At 40.5% G+C, this 22,144-nt stretch overlaps 1 protein-coding gene across 3 annotated transcripts in view; it reads left to right on the forward strand.

Moving 5' to 3' along the window:
- PTER (phosphotriesterase related) overlaps positions 1–22,144 on the forward strand; it is a 75,384-nt gene that overhangs the window by 38,008 nt on the left and 15,232 nt on the right. For all 3 annotated transcript variants that reach the window (XM_070432301.1, XM_070432319.1, XM_070432309.1), the window contains exons 3-4: positions 2,363–2,628; positions 21,013–21,153. In XM_070432301.1, the coding sequence (XP_070288402.1) occupies positions 2,363–2,628; positions 21,013–21,153 (407 nt within the window). The remainder of the gene's footprint in view (positions 1–2,362; positions 2,629–21,012; positions 21,154–22,144) is intronic.

Genomic DNA, 22,144 nt, shown 5'->3' on the forward strand with positions numbered 1-22,144 from the left:
TGATGAAACTCTTAAAATTATGACATGCTGGAATTGGTCTCTGGCAAAAAAGCATTGAGGAAGGAGATCTTAATGCACTGGTCACTGCAAAACCCAACGTGTTAATACTTAGATCCGTGTACCTCAGTAGTGGCATCCCGGTCTGTTTGTAAACCTCAGTTTTTCATGATAAGCTTCAGTTATGCAACCTCAATTTTGTTGCTGGGTTTTATAATAACCAGCCATAAAAATTCACTGTAGGGTGAAACTTGGCAGGCAGAGACTTGGCACATTTGGGAATATGTTTCCTTCTCCTTTTATAAAACAGGAGGGGTGGAAGAAAATCCATTCCCCTGTTGTTGCCATAAGCTCTTAAGCAAGAATGAGTATAAGAAACTAAATCTTTCAGGGTCTAAAAGAACAAATAATCAGCAAAACTTTGGGGCATGTGTATGTGCTCTCTTTCTAGACATCCATGTAGGTGTTTATACATATATGTATATGTTTATCTATCTTTCATTGCCTGCTTGACAGGCTTAGCATGTCAGTTGCAGTTTTTACAAAGCCTCAGTTAATCTTTAAAATACTTTGTTTTTCAAATCTTTATCTGCATTACTTTCCAATCAAGCCTTTCCCTTTATATATATTTACATTATTTGAAGTCTATCATGGTGTCAACTATAAACAGTCTTCCAACTACTCTCAGCAGTAATTGTAGATCTGACAAAAAAAATGCAATATCAGTATTGTGTGCTGTGAATTTTTTATGGTAAAAGAATGCATAAATAAGGGGAATTAAAGAATTACTTGATACAGTTGATGTAGATCCAAGAGTAGTCTTTTTATGTCTAAACTAGAGGCCCGGTGCATGAAATTCGTGCAGGGGGCTGGGGGGTGTCCCTCAGCCCAGCCTGCACCCTCTCCACTCTGGGACCCCTCGGGGGATGTCTGACTGCCGGTTTAGGGATCGGGCTAAACTGGCAGTCGGACATCCCTCTCACAATCTGGCACTGCTGGTTCCCAAATGCTTGCCTGCCTGATTGCCCCTAACTGCTTCTGCCCACCAGCCTGATCACCCCCTAACCACTCTCCTGCCAGCCTTATCGATGCCTAACTGCTCCCCTGCTGGCCCGATTGCCCCCAACTACCCTCCCCTGCATGCCTAATCTCGCCCCCAAGTGCCCTCCCCTGCTGGCCTGATCCCGCCCCCAACAGCCCTCCCTGCTGGCCTAATCTTGCCCCCAATGGCCCTCCCCTGCCGAACTGATTGCCCCTAATGGCCTCTGCCTCAGCCTCCACCAAGATTGCTTTGTCCAAGTCGGATGTCCGGAAGATGACTGGTCAACCCAGTCTAATTAGCATATTACCCTTTTATTAGTATAGATAGATTATATAGGATAGGATTGCTTAAATGAAGGTAGGGGGAGAGCCTTTTTCAGCAGGAGGAGATGCTCTTAGCAGACAAAAACACATAATCCCTATATCTGGACTGATAGCCAGCCATATGAACTATACTGCCAAAGCAGTCCCACATTAGGTTCTGATTGGTCGGTTTCTATGCAAGTCAGTGTCAAAAGCTCTGCCTCCTAGGCAGCCATTGGCTCCTGGCACTTCACCCAGATTTTGTTCTGATTGGTCAGTTTCTATGCCAGTCAGCATCAAAAGCTCCACCTCCTAGGCAGCCATTGGCTCCTGGCACTTCACCCAGATTTGGTTCTGAGTGGTCAGTTTCTATGCCAGTCAGAGTCTCTGGGCCTATCTCTGGGCCTTATCAATGAGGCGGGGCTGATCAGCAGCCCCTGAGGAGGCCCAAGAGAAACAGAGGCGGGGCTACTGGAGAGGCCGGGAGAAAAAGAGAGAGGCAACAGCTGATCAACAGCTGCGATGGACGCTGTGGATTAGACCCTGCCTCTCTCTCTGCAGGCCTCTCTCTGGGCCTGATCCACTCCACAGCCCCCTTGGCAGTCAGTGCTGGGTCACTGAGCCAGCACTGACTTCTGGTGTTTGGTCAAGCCTGTGGTCATTACAGACCCTTGTTCTTTATATATATAGATGCTTCTCTGGTTAAATTATAGATTTTTTTTCTCATCTGAATATACTTTCATGAAGTCATATTTTTTCCCCCAATAGCTCCTAAAGCTATACATTTCTTGCTAAATAATCACAATAAGATATTACTGAATCTTTGATTTAGAATTACTTGCTGAATTTGAGATATGGCCAGCAAAATGCCTCTCTCCTTAACCAATATTAATGGAATGAATGAAGAATACATTTTTGTAGAATGAATAACTAAATGAATAAGTTCATTAACATACTGTGGCAATACTCTGTTGAGAAGTTTCACAGTCTATAAGGTATTTTCTTTCCCACCCTTCCTTAGCTTACTGATGTCCTCATTAATGAAATTCTCCACGGAGCAGATGGCACCAGCATCAAGTGTGGTGTTATTGGAGAAATTGGTTGCTCCTGGCCTCTGACTGAGAGCGAGAGGAAGGTACTTCACGCAACTGCTCATGCCCAGGCTCAGCTTGGCTGTCCTGTTATCATTCATCCTGGAAAGAATCCAAGTGCACCCTTTCAGATTATCCGAATATTACAAGAAGTAGGTATGGACATCTCCAAAACAGTTATGTCGCATCTTGATAGGTAAGCAAATTATGTACAAACTAGAGGACCAATGCACGAAATTTGTGCAAGGGGTTCGGCCCTCACAGCCCTGGCTGCCTCGGCCAGCCCTCGCAGCCCCTGCTAGCCCTCGACGCCCCTCCCAGCCCTGGCCGGCCCTCACAACCCCAGCTTCATCTGGAAGGTCGTCCAGACAGTATAATTAGCATATTAGCTCTTTATTATATAGGATTAGTTCAAACCTCCCGATGATTATGGATGATTAGATGTGTAGGGGACAGCAAAGCAGCTGACTATATAAGCAGATGTTAGCTGGAGTTAATCTTGTGAATTAGGCTAACAATGTTGCAAAGGCTACACATTAGCCTTTAGATTGAATTGATTAAGGAATTAACACTGTATAAGTGTATTAATACATTACAGTTACTTCTAAATTGGGTACATCTTGGGTATGAGGATGTGTTTTTCATTATTTCTGGAAAACCTCAGCCCTTGTCTTTTCAAATATTGCTTCATTCATATTTCCTTTATATTTGCATCATAAACTCCAAGTTGATATATGTAGGATCTAATTACCTGTCCTCCATGTCTCTTAACATCTCCTCCATATTTCCATTTATTTTCATCTTTGAACTCTAATTTCTTCAATTCTATCTTCCTATTTCTACTTCTCTCTCCATTGAAAGCGATCTGTTGCTTAGACTATCAATTTGCTTTACTAGTATAATACTAAGAACTATAGTTTTTCTTTATTTCTTTTCAAATCTGCGTGGTTAATTTTGACACACGTTTTCCCCTTCAACATGTTTTCAACTCAAGTGTTAAAAAATATTGTGCATACAATGTTTACCTTATAATTAATAAATCTAATTTCTATTTTCTTTTTTACTCTAACTTTTTAGTTTGTTAATTCTTCTGGCTCTTGTTCATATGAGGTTATTTCCTTGTATTTAAAAAATGTTTTGTGGTCTTTAGATTCCTTGAAAATTATTATGAGTCTTGGGTTGAGTAGTGCCCCCTATTTTTTGTTTTGTTTTGTTTGTTTCTTATAGGTAGTTAGGGGGCACTTCTAACCTAGTATACTTTATTTATTTTTTAATTCTTTATTGTTTAAAGTATTACATAGAGTATTACATATGCCTCCTTTTTCCTCCATTGACCTCTCCCCAGCCACCCCTACCCCCCCAGCATATGCCCTCCCCTCCCTAGTGTCTGTGTCCATTGGTTATGCTTATATGCAGGCATACAAGTCCTTTGGTTGATCTCTTACCTCCCCCTCCCACCTTCCCTCTGAAGTTTGATGGTCTGCTCAATGCTTCTATGTCTATTTTTGTTCATCAGTTTATGTTGTTCATTATATTCCACAAATGAGTGAGATCATGTGATAATTATCTTTCTTTGATTGACTTATTTCACTTAGCATAGTGCTCTCCAGGTCCACCCATGCTGTTGCAAATGGTTAGAGTTCTTTCTTTTTTACAGCAGTGTACTATTCCATTGTGTAGATGTACCACTGTTTTTTAATCCACTCATTTGCTGATGGGCACTTAGGCTGTTTCCAAATCTTAGCTATTGTAAATTGTGCTGCTATGAACATAGGGGTGCATATGTCCTTTCTGATTGGTGTTTCTGGTTTCTTGGGAGATATTCCTAGAAGGGAGATTACGGGATCAAACTTTAAACTAAATTTTAAAAAAATTGTATAACTTGCCCTAACTGGTTTGGCTCAGTGGATAAAGCGTTGGCCTGCGGACTCAAGGGTCCCAGGTTCGATTCTGGTCAAGGGCATGTACCTTGGTTGCGGGCACATCCCCAGTAGAGAGTGTGCAAGAGGCAGCTGATCGATGTTTCTCTCTCATCGATGTTTCTAACTCTCTATCCTCCCTTCTTCTCTGTAAAAAATCAATAAAATATATTTTTTTAAAAAATTGTATAACTTGTGGTAAAATATATGTAACATAAAGTTTAGCATCTTAAACATTTTAAAATATGTTTTTATTGATTTTAGAGAGAGAGATAGGGAAAGGGAGAGATAGAAACCTCGATGAGAGAGAAACATCAACATGGATCCACTGCCTCTGGCAAGCCCTCGGCTGAGAATAGAGCCCTCACCCCAGGCATGTGCCCTGACCAGAAATGGAACCCATGACCTCTCCATGCATGGGGCAACGCTCAACCACTGAGCCACACCAGCCAGGCACCATCTTAAACATTTTGAAGCATGAAGTTCAGTTGTGTTAAGTACATTCACATTATTATGCAACCAATCTCCAGAATTCTTTCTATCTTTCGAACTGAAACTCTATACTCATTAAACAACAACTCCCCATTCCCTCTACCCCAGACCCATGGCAACCACCTGTCTCTCTTTATGAATTTGACTGCTCTAGGTACCTTATACAGTAGAATAATACGGTATTTGTCTTTTTGTGACTTTTGGAACTAAACTTTTGATTTGAAGGGTTTAGAACCACACAGGTGCTATGGATTCTGGCCCCTAAATGCAGTGAGTGCAGGCTTGTGGTTATGGATTCTCAGAGGAGACTTTTTTTCAACCTGCCTCCCTTTCACCAGAAGACAAGGTTAAAATGACATACTCTCCAAAGACTCCCTCTGTGGGCCAGTTTTTAACTAGTCCATCCACATGGGTGTTGCTTTTGGATGAGAGGAATGCTGCCTGTATGTGCTGGCTGAGGCTCTCCTGCCCGCTCTGGCCCTGGCTCTGTATCATGGGCCCATTAGGATCCCCCAGGATGGTGATAGTTTTGGGTTTCCCCTTACTGCTCATTTTTCCTGCTCCCTTGTTTCTGCACCCCAAGCACGTCCTTTATTTTCCCACCATCTGAACCAAGCATTTAAAAATATGTTTTTCCTCCCTTTCATTGTATGCAGTATTTTTACTTGTACTATCCTGGAAGGTTTTCTATGAATGTTTGGTCTGCCAGACTGCCTGAAACTGCCTTCTCAGTGATTATTATGGAAGAAGCTTGCTAGCGCTGTTTATAGTTAGACTTATAGGTAAGTTAGAAAATTATGCTTGACACTAATAGAAAATAAGGTTCCATTGGAAATTATGAAACAATCTTAACTCCTGGCATAGTAGAACTTCCTTGCTCATAGAATCAAACCATATACCTACAGCTACTCTGTGTCACTGAGCCCCAATCCACACTGGTTTTTACAGCCCGTAGTTCTTACTGCCCGTTGGCTCATAAAATCAATATAAAAACATTATATCTGTATACTCCTTGTTCATTATTTCAAAGAACATATATACATATACATATATGTATGTGCACATTTATATGTATTTTCTTTTAAACGATAAAGTTACACTATCTGATTCTGACTGGCTGCCATTTCAAGTACCTCCCTCTAGAATGGCTCAGGATGGGATGGAGAAATTGATCTGAAATCAGACAAACTCTGAGCATCCTAGAAAATGCTGAGGCCATTTCTAGAACAGCCACCCCTTCTGTGTCTATATTAGGGAATTTTCAGGTTCCAGTGCCTGGCAAATATATATATATATAGAAGGATGAACATTTCAGTGGAGAGGCAACCAGGGGAAATGGCTTTAGAAAAAGTAGCACATTTGGAAAAACAAATTGAATAAAGTAACAGAAAAAAATAATCAGGGAGGCAGATGCAGGCACCTTTAGCTCTTTGAAGTGACTGTTCCCAGCAAGACCGTGGCCAGCCTGAGGTCTGACTAGGTCAGCCTTTCACAGACTCTCTGAGGTCTGCTGGGCGGCACACACAATCTGATCTTCACTGAAAGGGCAAGGGCGTGTATAATGGGGACAAATCACAAAAGGGCATGTATTGCATGCAACAAAATGCACAGACAGCACACAAAAAGAAAAGCATCCTGAAAACAAGGCCTCCAGAGGGAAAAAGAAACAAAAATACAACACTCCCAGAAAATCATTCTGTTTCTCCCACCGTGTTTCTCAGGCATAAAGGAGAAGGTTCTGAACCCACAGGCTGCTGTGATTGCGACGTAACAAGTCCAGGCGCTGGCTAGCCCCGCGGCCCCTTTAGAACACTGGGCTTTCCAGTGGGACGCTCAGCTTTGACTGCCTAAAAGACCATTCATTTATCCCTTTCAGGTAGGATTTTTGTCATTTAAAAATATGCAATAAAATATTCCGGGATGTCCACATCGCATTGAAGCAATTAAGTGTTTTTGAAAATATATAGGTCTTCACTAGCATTCATGCATAAAGCATTTCACCTTAAAATACATGCGCGTGCGCGCACACACACACACACACACACACACACCAGCAGCAGCAACAACAGACTGCTGTATGCCTGGCCAAAAGGAGCCTTTGGGACCTTGAGAGGGAAGAGTTAATGAATGGCCACCACCTTAGGACACCTCTGAACCACATTGTTGTCATGTGACCATTTGTGACCTGCTTAAGGTCATTTACCTGGAGATAACAGCCTGACAAGATAAATCTGCTTCTGTGTCTGGGCCCTCCCCTGGCCATCTGTTCTCTTTAAGAAATATGGGCCTCTGGAAGTGCCTGTGGATGGCTGTGAATGTAACCCTAGGGAAACTCAGAGGGGGCTGCCCTTGACAGGCGCAGCCACCCAAAGTCAACATTTATTGGAAAATAACACCAGCATTTCTATTCCTGTTTGGGCTTTTCGTCCACAAAGACTTTATGCCTTTTAGTCATTTATTATAGTTCTACTACCTGTTAAAACTTGAGCCACATTTCCAGGTGGCACGGAATCACAGCACTGCTTTCTGTCCCCGGTCTAACAGGCTATATGTGACCAAGGAAGACACCCCACAGAGAGTCTTTTTGTGATTCATCTCCAAGGAAGTTCTATCCTTAATGTGCTAGAGAGTAGCTGTAGGTATTTTTATCTCAGCATAGTTCTTTCATTACCCAGGAAAGTTGGGTAAAGCAACATGACTAGAAGGTATTTGGGTACGAACTATTTATCAATTACATTTTTTCTTTCTTTTTTTTCTTTATTGATTAAAGTATTACATACGAATTCGTGCACCTTGGAAGGAAATGTGGTAGGCACAGGGGCAGGTCTCAGCCTACCCTCCGCACCACTGCCCAGCCCTACCGCCATGGCCCCAGTCGCCATGGTCCCCTGTCTGCCAGCAGCGCCGCTCATGCCACTGCCGCTGTTCCCAGAGTGATTGAGACCGGCACCAGCAGCAGATGCAAGCACCGGGTGGGACCACAGCACACGGGAGCAAAGATTTTCAGTAACCATCAGAGGCTCACCCTGATGACAGTGACCGGACCCCGCCTTGGTCTGGCACCCCTGCTCCCCTGCTCCACCATCCCGCTGTGGCCAAGGCCTGCCATGTTCCGCACACACCCCCTGGTGGTCAGCACATGTCATAGTGAATGGTTGTTCAGTTGTTCGGTTGTTTCAGTTTCGGTTGTTCTGCTGCCATTTGGTCTATTTGCATATTAGCCTTTTATTATATAGGATGTGTCCTTATCCCCCCATTGCTCCCTCACCCACCCACCCCCCCCCCCCGACTCATACCCTCACCCCCCGGTGTCTGTGTCCATTGGTTAGGTTTATATTCATGCATACAAGTCCTTTGGTTGATCTCTCACCTTTACCCCCACCCTCCCTACCTTCCCTCTGGGGTTTGACAGTCTGACCAATGCTTCTCTGTCTCTGTATCTGTTTTTGTTCATCAGTTTATGTTGTTCATTATATTCCACAAATGAGTGAGATCATGTGATATTTATCTTTCTCCGACTGGCTTATTTCACTTAGCATAATGCTCTCCAGGTCCATCCATGTTGTTGCAAATGGTATTTCCTTCTTTTTTACAGAAGTGTAGTATTGCATTGTGTAGATATACCACAGTTTTTTAATCCACTCATCTACTGATGGGCACTTAGGCTGTTTCCAAATCTTAGCTATTGTAAATTGTGCTGTTATGAACATAGGGGTGAATATATCATTTTGAGCTCTGGGGAAGGCACCTGATAGGTGGTATGCCTCACTCTTTTTTCTACTTGGTTCCCTATTTAACAAACCAAAGGGCCTTGATGGAAATCTAGGGCCTAGAGTTTGAGGAGGGACACAATGATAATTAAGTTCAGGAAAATACCACATCTTCTGTCTTTGAAAATTGCTCCCTGTGGAAGGTTGAAGAATTTGACCCAAAGGTTTCTGACAGAGGCAAAGGGAAGACACAGACCATGGGCTAACAACACATTTTATTCTCTTTAACCCTAGTTATCTATGCAAATCTACACAGCACTTTAAAGAATAAAATTTTGAAACATTTTTTCATGCTCTTAATTAGATGGAGTAGAATATTCCTTCCTTTCTTTCTTCCTTCCTTCCTTCGTTCCCTCCTTCACTTCTTCCTCCCCTCCTTCCCTCCTTTTCTTCTTCCTTCTTTCCTTCCTTCTTCTCACAAATATTCATTGAATTCCTAATTATCATAAACTAGACACTGGGAGGTCGCAGGGAGCAAGACCCATTCTCTGCCTTCAAAATTTTTTATTTAATTATGATGATGGTGACTCTTAACCTCAAGGTATCTTTGAAAAGCCATAAAAAATGACTATCTGATAACCTTGGAACTGTACACTTTTAATTTCTATGAATACTAGTGAAATAATATTAAATTATTTTAAAACAAATATTTGACAAACTTAAATTGAGCACAACATCTTTATTATCTAAATAGTATGGTAGCACTTACTTAAAAACACACACAATAAGAATGTTATGCACCTGAAATGGTGTAAAGATTTAGAATCCCGTGTGTACAGTGCTGTATTTCTTAACAGTTTATTATTAGGATTATGTATATGCACGCATTATGTGCACAATGTATAGTATTCAGTGAAGGAAGTGAGTGTGCATTATATAGTATGTACATTGTACATATTAAGTACAGTAAAGACAACTTATCTACTCATATTGACTCAGATCTAACCACAGAATGAGAACTTAACTCAGGCAATAATGCAGAGAGGGACCTGAAAAGCAAGTGAATTTTCCAAGAAAATATTTGCTAATACCACTTCTCTTTTCCCATTTACCAATGTTCACTGGCGTTTCATCTGCTATTACTATGGCAGATGATAGGAAAATATAAAAAATAGATGTCTTACATGGCATGGCTACTTGTATATGTACTTGGGTATGATATGACTAAATTTCACATAAAAACCTACACTGGTTTGTAGAGTACGCACTGACATAGAAACACACACCTTGAATATATTTCAGGTTGAAATCACGAGATGACATCGGCAGCAGCAATGCTTTCGTTAATACAATGTCTGATCTATGTCTGCATGGGACAATGAGAAATAGGGGTGCTGGGGTCACGATGCATATGTCTAGCTCTGACACCAGAACTTATTTGCTGTGTAACATTGAGGTCACTTAATCCTCCCAATCTTTTGCTCATGTGTCAAAAGGGGTTAAGAAAAATTATTTTTAACCTTTTAAGTATGCAAATTGCCCTCATTATTGTTTATCTTGGACTTCCTTTCAAGACAGGACCTATTTAAAAAGAAAAGCCAGAGAAATGTGTGAGAAACGTATATGTAGCAACACTTTACAATGTATATAAAAGTGCCGAATAAAATGCAGTTAGGTTATGCTTGTAATTGATATTTGTTCAATATCCCAAATTGCACTCTTTAACAGAGACATTGGGCAGAGCAGCCCACTGTCAGGGCCGAAGCATGCACTGGTCATGCATTCTCTCCAGTACGTTATACCCACCAAACCCTTCCCTAGTAATTTTTTTTCTTCTAAAGCAGTTTTTTACAACTCTGACACCATTCCCATGAAATTTGACATTTTAACAAATAGGATTGCCATGTCTATGAGATTTATCTTCACTCTCCTCTATAGCATCATTCCTTGAACTGTGTACCGCCTTATATGAAAAACGCAGCCTCTTTTGTGCTATGTGGCAGCTGGAAAGTTCATATGGTTAAAAGCTCTTCCTAGGGTGTATAACCCACAAAATATTTTAAAATTAAGTTTTAATTACATTTCACAATTCAGAGCCAACTTATAATTTTAGTCTAATCCAGACATGGGTTTCTCTCTCATCTGTCCCTTTTGCTTAAGCCTGCACTTAAGTCATCATATTGAAAGTGTGACATCATTCCTTCCTATGATGTCATTAAACATCGCTGTTTGGTATGGGCCCAAGCAGTCAGAGAAATGAATAGTGTGGTGGAAACACGCTTGTTTAAATAGGGGTAAAGGGAAGTAAATACATGGCAATCTGAATTATTTTCCATTGTTTTTCATTCCCAATTATTCTCTAATATTAAAAAGACTGTTCCATGAAAGTAATGCCTTGATACAAAAAGAATCCTATGAAAAAGAAGAATGAATCTTTAAAGTTCCTACATAAATGGGGATAAAGTAGAGTATAATGTGAATGCACATTCTAAATGAGGGTATGAAGTTTGTGTGAAGCCAAAGTTTCTGTTAATTTTTCATTGAAGTAACACATTTTACTGTCTAACCATAAATGATATTTAGGCCACCATTAAAAATGTATATCATTCTATTTAGTAGTTTCTATTTTGACATTAAAATAAATTATTTAAAATTTATCAATTAAGAAATTTTTCATATTTTATGATCAAGATGGAACTGCCATTAGCAGTATAAGAATATACATAAGTAGGGTTTTAGAATTACTTGCTAACCTGATTTTTGCCAACTGCTCGCCATCACCCCTAATTGCCTCTGCTTTCCTGACTGATCACCCTTAACCACTCTTCCTACCTGCCTGATGCCTCTAATTGCTCACCTGCCTTCCTGATCGCCTCTAATGGCTCGCCTGCCTGCCTGATCGCCTCTAATCCTTCCGCCTGCCTCCTTGATTCCCCCTGACTGTTCGCCTGCCTGCCTGGTTGCCTCTAACTGCCTTTGCCTCGGCCCCTGCCACGGTGGCTTCATCCGAATGGACATCCAGAATGACGTCCGGAAGGTCATTCAGCTGCCCGGTCTAATTAGCATATTATGCTTTTATTATTATAGATTTATTTTAGACATGATATAAATATTTTAAAATTAATTTTAGTTTATTACATGAATAGTTCTAGGTGCTTTTGAGTGGTTGTTGAAAAACTCATGAAATAACAAAGAATCCCACATAACACTATCTGTACAAACATCCATTGTTTTTTTGGTTGTTTTTGTTTTTTGGTTTTTTTAAACCTCTCATGCTTCCTAGCTCTACATGGAGATTAGTCAGCCCACCAACCAGAGTGAACTCTTTTTTTAAAAAAATATATATATTTTATTAATTTTACAGAGAAAGGGAGAGGGAGAGAGATATAGAAACATCAATGATGAGAGAGAATCATTGATCGGCTGCCTCCTGCACGTCCCCCACTGGGGATCAAGCCCACAACCCAGGCATCGAACCTGGGACCCTTCAGTCCACAGGCCAACACTCTATCCATCGAGCCAAACCAGCTAGGGCAACATCCATTGGTTTTAAATCGAGGAATTCAGTGGGAAGAGGTGGTAAATAATTTTTATAATAATAAGCGATTCAACATTGTTTTTAAGAAATCAGTTATATATAAGCATCCATTTATTATTACATTTGTATGCCAGTTTAAAAATTATTTAGTTAAGTTCATAAATTTTAGCATTGAATGTATTCTGTGCTTCTCCCTGTGTCAGGCACTGAGCTAGTCTGGTCTCAAATAGAGTTGCCCCCCTGCTCGCCTTCTAGGCCCAGGAATTCACAGATTGGCATGGCTGATGAATTACAAGGTCACAGGGCAGTATAGTGAAGCACACTAGAGAGGGGTAGGAATACCTGGGTTCTTGATCACTTAAAAGATTCTAGCTTTAGTTCATTCATTTATGCGATAATGTTAATATGCAGCATAATTACTTCACCAGTTCATTATGAGTTTCAGAACATGCTCCTCTCATATTCTTGGTGGCATTTAAGGACGTCAATATCTAATCAACTCCCCAAGACAGGCTCTGATTCTTCTCCAGCGCTGTCACAATGGCGACAGTGCCTCATCGCTTACTCTTTCTCTTCCTTGTCCTAGTCTGATTAATGGCATTATTCACTCAGATGTCAGCTTAGATTCCTCCCTCCCTCCCCTGGATCCACATGTGATCAGACCTATCTACCTCCTATCCATCCTCTGTTGTTAATTCATGTCCTTGTTTGTCACCTAAACTATTGTAATATTCTCCAAACAGGAATCACTTCCTTAGCCTTGCTCCCTGATCTAGCCTCCACACTGCCACCATTTTGATGTGTCCAAATGCAAATCTGATGCTTTCCGTGGCCCTGACTTACAACTCTTCAATGGTTCCCCTTCACCTGCAGCACAATAGCCAAAGTCTTGGTCATCTGGCCTCCACCCATCTCTCCACCTCATTTCCCACCATCTCTAGAACAGATACGGAATTTGGGCTAAAGCTACACTGACCATGACTTTGAATGTGCTCTACTGATTGTCCTTATATGCTTCTAACACAAGCTAATCCCTGAGCTGGGTATACCCCATTCTCCCTATCAACCAGAATCCTTCTTCAAAATGCACCCCAAGAGAGTTTTTCTTCTCTACAAAGCTTTTCCTGACAAACCAAGCAGTGTTCACTATCTCCTTCTTTGTGCCAGCCCAGTTCCTAGTAGTACTTTTGCTCTTACACTCAGTACGGTCTATAAAGTTATTATTTGTGTCCATGTCTCTTTTCTCTAATAGACACTGAACTTCTTGAAGGATGGGACTGTGTGTTATTTGTCTTTGTTTTCCTAGCTCATATCTCATAGTAAATAGATGATCAACAATTTCTTACTAGATGGATGAATGGATGAATGCTTCTTTTCTTATGTACTTTAGCTCTGATAATTACATCCTTATCTTCAAGAATAAAAAGTTTGTGCTTTTGTTTGTTTTGCTTCTCAACAGTTTTCTTCTATTATTGTCCATCCCTCACCCAACACCTGAACCCCACCAACTTTTATCTGAATAGTCTTCTTCAAAACTCAACTCAAATGAGTTACTCCTTTAATTATTCTTTTATAATACTTTGTATTTATTTGCACAATAAAAAGTTTTCAACACATTTAATTGTAATTATTAGTTTAAATATCTATCGCTTTCCTTAGACTTCAAGTTCCTTAAGATAGTAGCACACATTTCTTATGTATATCTGTAGCTCAGAGGATGGCACAGGTGGGTGATAGTACAACTAGATATTTGGTGAATTAATTCATGAAGATGTGCCTGAATGTATGAAATAAAATAATATATTTGAAAGTTCTTTGAAACTGTAAAGCCCAAGACAAATGTTAGGCATTATTATCATCTTGATCACACCCATGAATCACATCCTTTCCTCTGCTCCTTAGTTCTTTCTGTCTAGATAGTCGACAAACCCTTTCTATATTATCACTTCACACAGACTTCCTGGCTCCCATTCAGAGTGCATTTGACATTAAACTAAACCCCTCAGCACTTGGATAAGATCTAGAAGACTATAAAGAGGTAATAAAAAGAGAATCAACTGTCCTGCCTTTTAGTCAACTGTATTTTTTGAGGTATATTTTTATCAATTTCAGAGAAGAGAGAGGGAGAGAGAGATAGAAACATCAACGATGAGAGAGAATCATTGATTAGCTGCCTTCTGCACCCCTCCCCCACTCTCTCACATACACACACACACACACACACACACTGGGGATCAAGCCTGCAACCCAGGCATGTGCCCTGACCAGGAATCGAACCATGACCTCCTGGTTCATAGGTTGCAACACTCAACCACTGAGCCACAACTGGCCAGGCAACTTTAAAACTCTAATAAATGATAACCATATTCTGAAAACAAAGATAGGCAAATCACTTTAGATACCATTTTCTTAGTTAATGGCAATGTGTTTGTCATAAATTTATGCCTGTTCCTTATATGGACAGAATTTGTTTATTGAAGAGCAAAAGTATAAAACATGCAGCAGGAGAAATAATATAATATGAATGACAACAACAAATATTTGATACAAAAATCTCATCTTCCTCCTGGAAAATCCCAGGATATTGTACAAATGACATTGCAATCACATCATGCACCTTGGAGAAGGGACTTTGTCTAGTATATTAAGGAGCTCTTCTGCATCTTACAATCACCTCACTGACTGTTAGGGAAAGAGGTGAAAAATACCTTAAAGACCGGGGAAGATTGAAAGAAGAAAGAATATAATTATTCCTGGGTAGACTAATATGGAATGAGCAGAAACTGGCTGAGGTTGACACCTACACTTATGTAAGAGCTTTGAGATCATTTATGTCTGGGAGGGGCAAGACCTCTGTTTAATCCTTATCTGAAAGACGTCAAGTAGAGTACATTTTTCCATGATACCATACTGACATCTGGGGTCAATCCTTTCTCCAAATGAAAAAAAAAAAAAAAAGTCACTTGCATAAATGTAACTTCAGTAGCACCTTGACAGTCCTGGGAAGTCATCCAACTGAGTGTCAATTAAATGTGGTTAAGTCACCTTATTAGACATTCATGATGTGGATGCTCCCCGATGTCTCTGTGATGGGGTGGATTTCTCGATAGGTAAGTGCTGGTGAGAAGGAAGGGAGCTGCCGTGGATGGGTGCTCTCATCACAGAAAGGGCAGCAAGATCTAACAGCATGGCTTCTGAAGACAAACGCAATCTGGATTTCTTCACAACTCCTCGACTTTTCTGAGACTTAGTTTCCTTATCTATAAGATGGGGATAATCATACCTTCGTCATATAGTGTTTGCAAAGATTAAATGAGATAGGGCTGCTAAATACCTGATAATGACTAAGTGTTTATTATTCCTGCTTCACCAAATTTTCCCATCCTACTCATCAACATCTAATACTAAATTCTTTTTTTTTTCCAGGACTTTCCTATGAAAAATATGCATGAGCACTAACACTATTTCCCCCCATGGGTTTTACACTTCAGTAAGGAGAATTTCAATGAATTCATTTCTTAATTTCTACATACTAATTTTCAGTTATCCAGAGGGTGTTATATCATTACATGTCAATAAAAAATAATTTATATATTTATGTATATGTACTTATATATACTAGATTTTTAAAAAATATTTATACTGATTTTGAGAGAGAGAGAGAGAGAGAGAGAAACATCAATGTGAAAGCAGAATATGGATCAGCTGCCTTATGTATGCCCTCTACTGGGGGTCAAGCCCACAACCCAGGCATGTGCCTTGACTGGGACTAGAACTGGCAATCTTTTGGTGCATGGGATTACCCCCAACCAAATGAGCCACACCAGCAAGGCTATCCTGGATTTTTAATGACAGCAAATTTTCTGCCTCCTTTTTAACTACATTTTCCTAATGTCCAAAATACCAGCTTAAATGCTTCTCTGAAGAAATCTTCTCCCCTACACATGGCTATAAAAATTTTAAATGTGCCCTGACTGGTTTGGCTCAGTGGATAGAGCGTCGGCCTGTGGACTGAAGGGTCCCAGGTTCAATTCCGGTCAAGGGCATGTACCTTGGTTGCGGGCACATCCCCAATAGGGAGTGTGCAGGAGGCAGCTGATCGATGTATCTCTCTCATCGATGTATCTAACTCTCTATCCCTCTTCGTTCCTCTCTGTAAAAAAATCAATAAAATATATGAAGAAAAAATCACACTCCTTTCTATATGCTGTTCTACAGGATAAAAATTCCCAGGGGTTACTTTTAAAACTTACATGTGTAGATGAATTTTATTGAACATGTTGGTCTTCCTCTAGAAAAGTATCTCTACCTATGGTGATATTCTTCAGATAATTTCTATAATATAAATAGCAATTATCTATAATAATAAAAGCATAATATGCAAATCAACCAAATGACCAAACAGCAGAAAAACCGTCCAGATGACCTTCCGGACAACCATGCTATGACACCCACTGGCACCAGGCCAGCCAAGGCGGGTGCAATGCGATTGGACACGGGGGCCCCACCATTGCCCCATGATCACCCTGCAGAGGGAGGCCCAGGCCACCCTCTGCAGGGCGATCGATGGGGGAGCGGGGGGGCTCCGTGATCAATCGCCCCAAAGAGGGAGGCCCAGATTACCCAGCCGGCAGCACTGCGGTGGGTGGGCAGGGCCTCCCTCTGCTGGGTGATCAATCGTGGAGTCCTGTGATCCATCACCCCACAAAGGGAGGCCCAGTCCACTGGCCAGTGATGCTGTGGCGTGTGTGTGGGGCCAGCCAGCAATCGCCCCGCAGAGGGAGGCCCAGGCCAGCCAAGCGATTGCACCCCACGCCTGTTGCCCGCAGAGGAAGGCGATGAGTGGTGGGGGGAGGGGCAGCGCCACATAGATGGAAAGCAGTGGCAGCAGTGGGGGCAGGGACAGCTGCCAGCAGCCAGGGGAAGGAAAGCCCCAATAGGCCCTGATTGCCAGTTAGGCCTAGGGACCCTACCCAAGGCAAGGGGACCCAGATTGCAAGAGGGTGCAGGCCGGGCTGAGGACACCCCCTCTCCCATGCATGAATTTTGTGCACCGGGCCTCTAGTGTATATATATATAATTTGCATCTGAAGATGTGGATACCTATATTCCCCACTCCTCTCTTAAATGAGGCTGTTGTAAGACCACATCTGAAGAGATCAGGTGAGGCCTCACCGGCCACCCCAATTTTTTCTCTGATGCAAATGGCAAGCCATTGGTGGGTTCTGAACAGAGGAGAGACCTGATATGACTTGGGTGTGGAGACAGGCTTTGGTTGCTGTATTTGAATTGACTGCAGTAGAAATAGCAGAGGTAGAAATAAGGGGAGCAGTGAGACTCTACTGCAGAGATCCTACAAGAGATGATGGTGATTCAGACCAGGAAGGAGTAGGGACATGGTGACCTGTCTGGATTCTGGTCATACTCTGAAAGCAGTTGAGCCAAAAGTCTACCCTAATGGATTAGATGTAGAGTATAAAAGAAACCAAGCAGTCAGGATAATCATAAGATTTTTTGGCCTGAGCAACTGGATGGATGGAGTTACCATCCACTGAGATAGGAAAGGGTGTTAGAGCAGGTAGTTTAGGGTGGTAGACGAGGCATTTAGTTGGAGACATGTTAAACTTGAGCTGTCTATTGGACATCCACATGGACATGACAAGCAGGCAGTTAGACATGCAAGTCTGAACTTTAGGAGAAAGATGGACCCTTAATATATGCCCCTTAATATTTGTAAAAGGCCCAGAGCAATATCAGGTTCCTAGTAAGAAAGTAAACAGTGGTCATGATTAATATAGTTCCTTCTCCTTTTTTGACCATGGCATTTGAACTGCCTGAAGTAACTGCAATGGTCAAATCCTATTATAAGTAGTTACTCTCTGAACTTGCAATTAAGTATTGCCATAAAGCAATCTTTTCTTACTTTTGGGGTTCATCACCCTCTTTAATGGTAAATTCCCGATTTTTCAAGTGCAAATGAGGTTACTATGGGGAGGGAATTGAATCCATACTAATAATAGAGGAATATGCAAATTGCCCGGGATGCCATCATGTAACGATCAATCAGGATAGGGGCAGGGCCGTGACAGAGAGCTTTCAGCACACCTGCACCAGGGGTCTGAAGGGTGCGTAGAGGAAGGGAGAGCAGTTAGACAATTAGGGGGATCAGGCCAGGAGGGGAGAGCAGTTAAGACTATCAGGCCAGCAGGGGAGCATTTAGGGCATCACGCAGGCAGGCAGGTGAGCAGTTAGGAGCCAGTGGTTCCGGATTGTGAGAGGGATCCTGGATTGGAGAGGGTACAGGCCGGGCTGAGGGACCCCCTCCTACCACCGCCCCCCTGCCCCATGCACAAGTTTTGTGCACTGGGCTTCTAGTTTAAAAATAAAAATTATAGCATATGATGTACACAGACAATGCAATTTTGGAAAATGTCCTTTGAGTACAGAATATTTAGCCATAGGAGAAATAATATTATAAGTATGACAGTTAAGAGAGTAGATTCTAACTTTGAAATTAATTTATACTTCAGCATATCACCTTGAATATCTAATATGTTAAGTCCCAGTTTCCTCATCTGTAAAATTGAGACCTGAAAGAATTGTGAAGAATATTGAATGAGATAAATACAAAGCACTTAGCACAATGCTAGATCAGTACTTTCTTATAATTCCCAGCTACGATGATGATGATGATGATGATGATGATGATGATGATAATGGTGATGATGATGATGATCAGCAACTTTACTTTTTATTTACAATTGAATCTAAGACTAAAGATTTTTTTATGATTTTTTACTTACTATGGACTTTTCATTGAATATGTTTCTCAATATAACACTTAAAATTTAGAAAACTTACTCTCAAGACATTATGCCAGTAGAAGGAAAAAGGTTTTAGGAGTAGAAGTCAGAGTCTGATCCAACCTGTTATTGGCACTTCCATTCTCTTCTCGACTCCAACCTGCCCTCCCTGCCCTCACCCCAGTACCTTGCCTATATTGCTAATGAACAAACCGAATGAATTGACTCAAAAGGAAAAATACTAAACTTATTTCTTCCCCCTTTTGTTATTTTAATTGTGTATACTTTTGTGTATAAGCATAGTTCTTTGAGAGGGAAACAAAATGCTTACTATAGAAAAACACATATCCTTTTAGTCTGGTAACTCTGGAAGCAAAAGATGGTTTCCATAGTAAGAAGACGGAAAAGGAGTCGTTTTAATAGAAGAAAGCACAGAACTAATGCACATTTTAGAATATGCCTAAAACAACACTGTGAACTCTAAGTTATGCTAAATTGGTGAATAGGATAAATAGAAGCCAGCTCCAATGTTATTGCTCAGAATGAAAGTCAATAGTGAACTCCCAGAAAGCATCTCAGCACAGCAGAAACTCCTGCACTCGTGACACACGGAGGCTTAATTGGTCCTCCTATGGTTTGGAAGAAAGGCTTTGAAAATACTTCGGACCTCGTAGAAGAGATTTATAGACATGTAATAGTGCTTTAATCCTTGCATCCTGGTATTGCCAAAGTAAAAGTATATTGGAGTATACCCAATCCTAATCAGACAATGATTGTCTGACATCCCAACTCTTCTCCAGGCCAATGCTGGATCCCAGTCATTCTTTTTCTAGGCCCTCAATTACCTTTACACAATGTCAAATGGGGTATATTCCCCCCTCACATTAGTTCCATAGTCATTGTATTTTGATAGAATATTTTCTTCCTTCTTATTTCTCTGTGTGTTTGAATTTCTATCATGTTTCTGGGGGCCTAACGAAATGCATCCCTTTTTACTTGTTATAATATAAATTTCTTAAGATCATTTCCTCTTGCTCCAGACTAGTCCTCTGAAGGTTTACTGTACTTACCTTGCACTTTTCTCTTTTTCCATTCATTTCATAGTTTTGCAACAGAAACTAGTGATATTATTACTAAGTTCTCTATTGAATTAGAAGATACCCACGAAAATCACCATGAAGTAATAAGTTGTATTTTAAAAGTAAGCACACAAGAGTTTAAATATATATATATACATATATATATAGGAGTATTGCACCTTTTAAGGAAGTTTTAATGATATTCACATAAGCTTTGAAATTAATTTTAGAACCAGGTAATGATCTTAACAAGAAGCTAATCCTCTTATTGTACCTTAGCTTCAGGTTTTCCCCAGATTAGGATCACTCACGTAATGCATGGCGCCTGGTGCCAAATTTCTTGCAATAGTTTCCACAGTTCACAGCAGTCACTAAGGTTTTCCAAACGTATATGGATCATATCCTGAAGACAGTTCTATAGGAGAATTACAAAATTGGTTTTGAGTAGCCCTGGCCAGGTGGCTCAGTTTGTTGGAGCATTGCTCCATACACCAAAAAAAATTGCAGATTTGATCCCAGGTCGGCGAACATACAGGAGACAACCAATTAATGTTTCTCTCTCACGTCAATGTTTTATTTTTTTTCACCCCCCGTCCCTGTCATCTCTCTCTAGAATCAATAAAAACACATCCTCAGGTGAGGATTAAAAAATAATAAAATAAAGTAAATAATAAAAAATAACAAAATTGCGTTTTTGAGTATTGGCAACATAATTAAAATGTCCACCGTTCCCCAGTACTTTATTTTATTTTTTTATTTTATTTTATTTTATTTTATTGCTAAAAGTATTACAAAGGGTATTGCATATGTGTCTTTTTCCCCCAGTACTTTAAAAGGTAAAAGTCCCTTTTGGATGGGTAAACCTCTTATTTCTGCTAACAAACTGAACTTACTATTTTATAGTCACTTCATAGAAGCCAATTCAAAAGTTCAGTTACTTAAACTATGTTTCAGTACATAATGTGCTTGAAACTTTTAATCTGTATATGTGGAAAATAGGCTCTTGATAATAACAATATGTCTGTCTTATTGTCTCTAGGACTATACTTGATAAGAAGGAACTACTGGAGTTTGCTCAACTTGGCTGTTACTTGGAATATGATCTCTTTGGTAATGAATTCCTTAATTACCAGTTGAACCCGGATATTGACATGCCCGATGATAATAAAAGAATTAGAAGGTAAATATGGTTAAATCTCTCATAGTGTTCCTTTTTTATTTTCATATCTGGGTGGGTATTAGCAAAGATTCGGAAATCAGGAAACAGGAAGAACCAGAGACTTGCAGAGAAAAATATCCCAAGGCTGTTTCAGGGAGAAAAGTCTCTATATATTACTGCAAGAAGAAAATGAGTCATCCTAAGTAGGCAAAAGCTTAACAGAGCCTTACACAGTCAGTGCAGATGGGCAGCTGACAAGAAACAGATAACACTCAACACCTGCCATGACAATAAGAGAATAAACCATGTTTTCCTGTTTTTATTTCGCCTGAAGTAGGATGTTTCTTTCCCAGGTTGAACACACTCAAGTCATAACCTCATACAATATATTTTTAAATGCTTTATTAAAAGTAGTCACTAAAGAGTTGGCTGCAACTTAAATGCTATAAGTATGATGTCTAAAGACTAAACAGCATATAAAATCTAACCTTTCAAAATGGTCTAACATGCAGTGAAAGCAAAGAACTGTACACATGGAAAATTTTGAGAGTCAAGGATGAATGGCTACCTGGTTTATCTTAGTTACATGGTGATGTGAACACTGAATGCAGCAAGTAGGGGAACCTGAAAGAAGAGATAGATTTGAGATTGAAAAGGATGACTTTTGTTTGGGAATATCTACGTGTTGCTATCCAGAGGGGCCCTTGGATAAGAGTGTGAAGCTCAGGCTAGAAATTTGAACTGAGGCATAAATATAGACATCATTGGATTGTATGCAATAGCTGGAAGTGTGGGGATAAATAAGATCACTCAGAGAAGAGAATGAGGACAGAGACCTGGGGAACACACACGTTTAAGGGATGGACTCAGGAACAGACACTCAAGGACAGGTTGAGAAGTTTTCAAAGTGATAAGAATATCAGGAAAATACGTTACTATGGAAGTTGGTGGAGAAGAATGCTGAAAGCAGAAGGGCTTGAATACGTGTAATAAGAGGCAGATAGGACGGAAA

This window comes from Myotis yumanensis, unplaced genomic scaffold, assembly GCF_028538775.1.
Source record: "Myotis yumanensis isolate MYYU_CA2020_CCGP unplaced genomic scaffold, mMyoYum1.0.hap1 SCAF_1, whole genome shotgun sequence".
NCBI classification, from domain to species: domain Eukaryota; kingdom Metazoa; phylum Chordata; class Mammalia; order Chiroptera; family Vespertilionidae; genus Myotis; species Myotis yumanensis.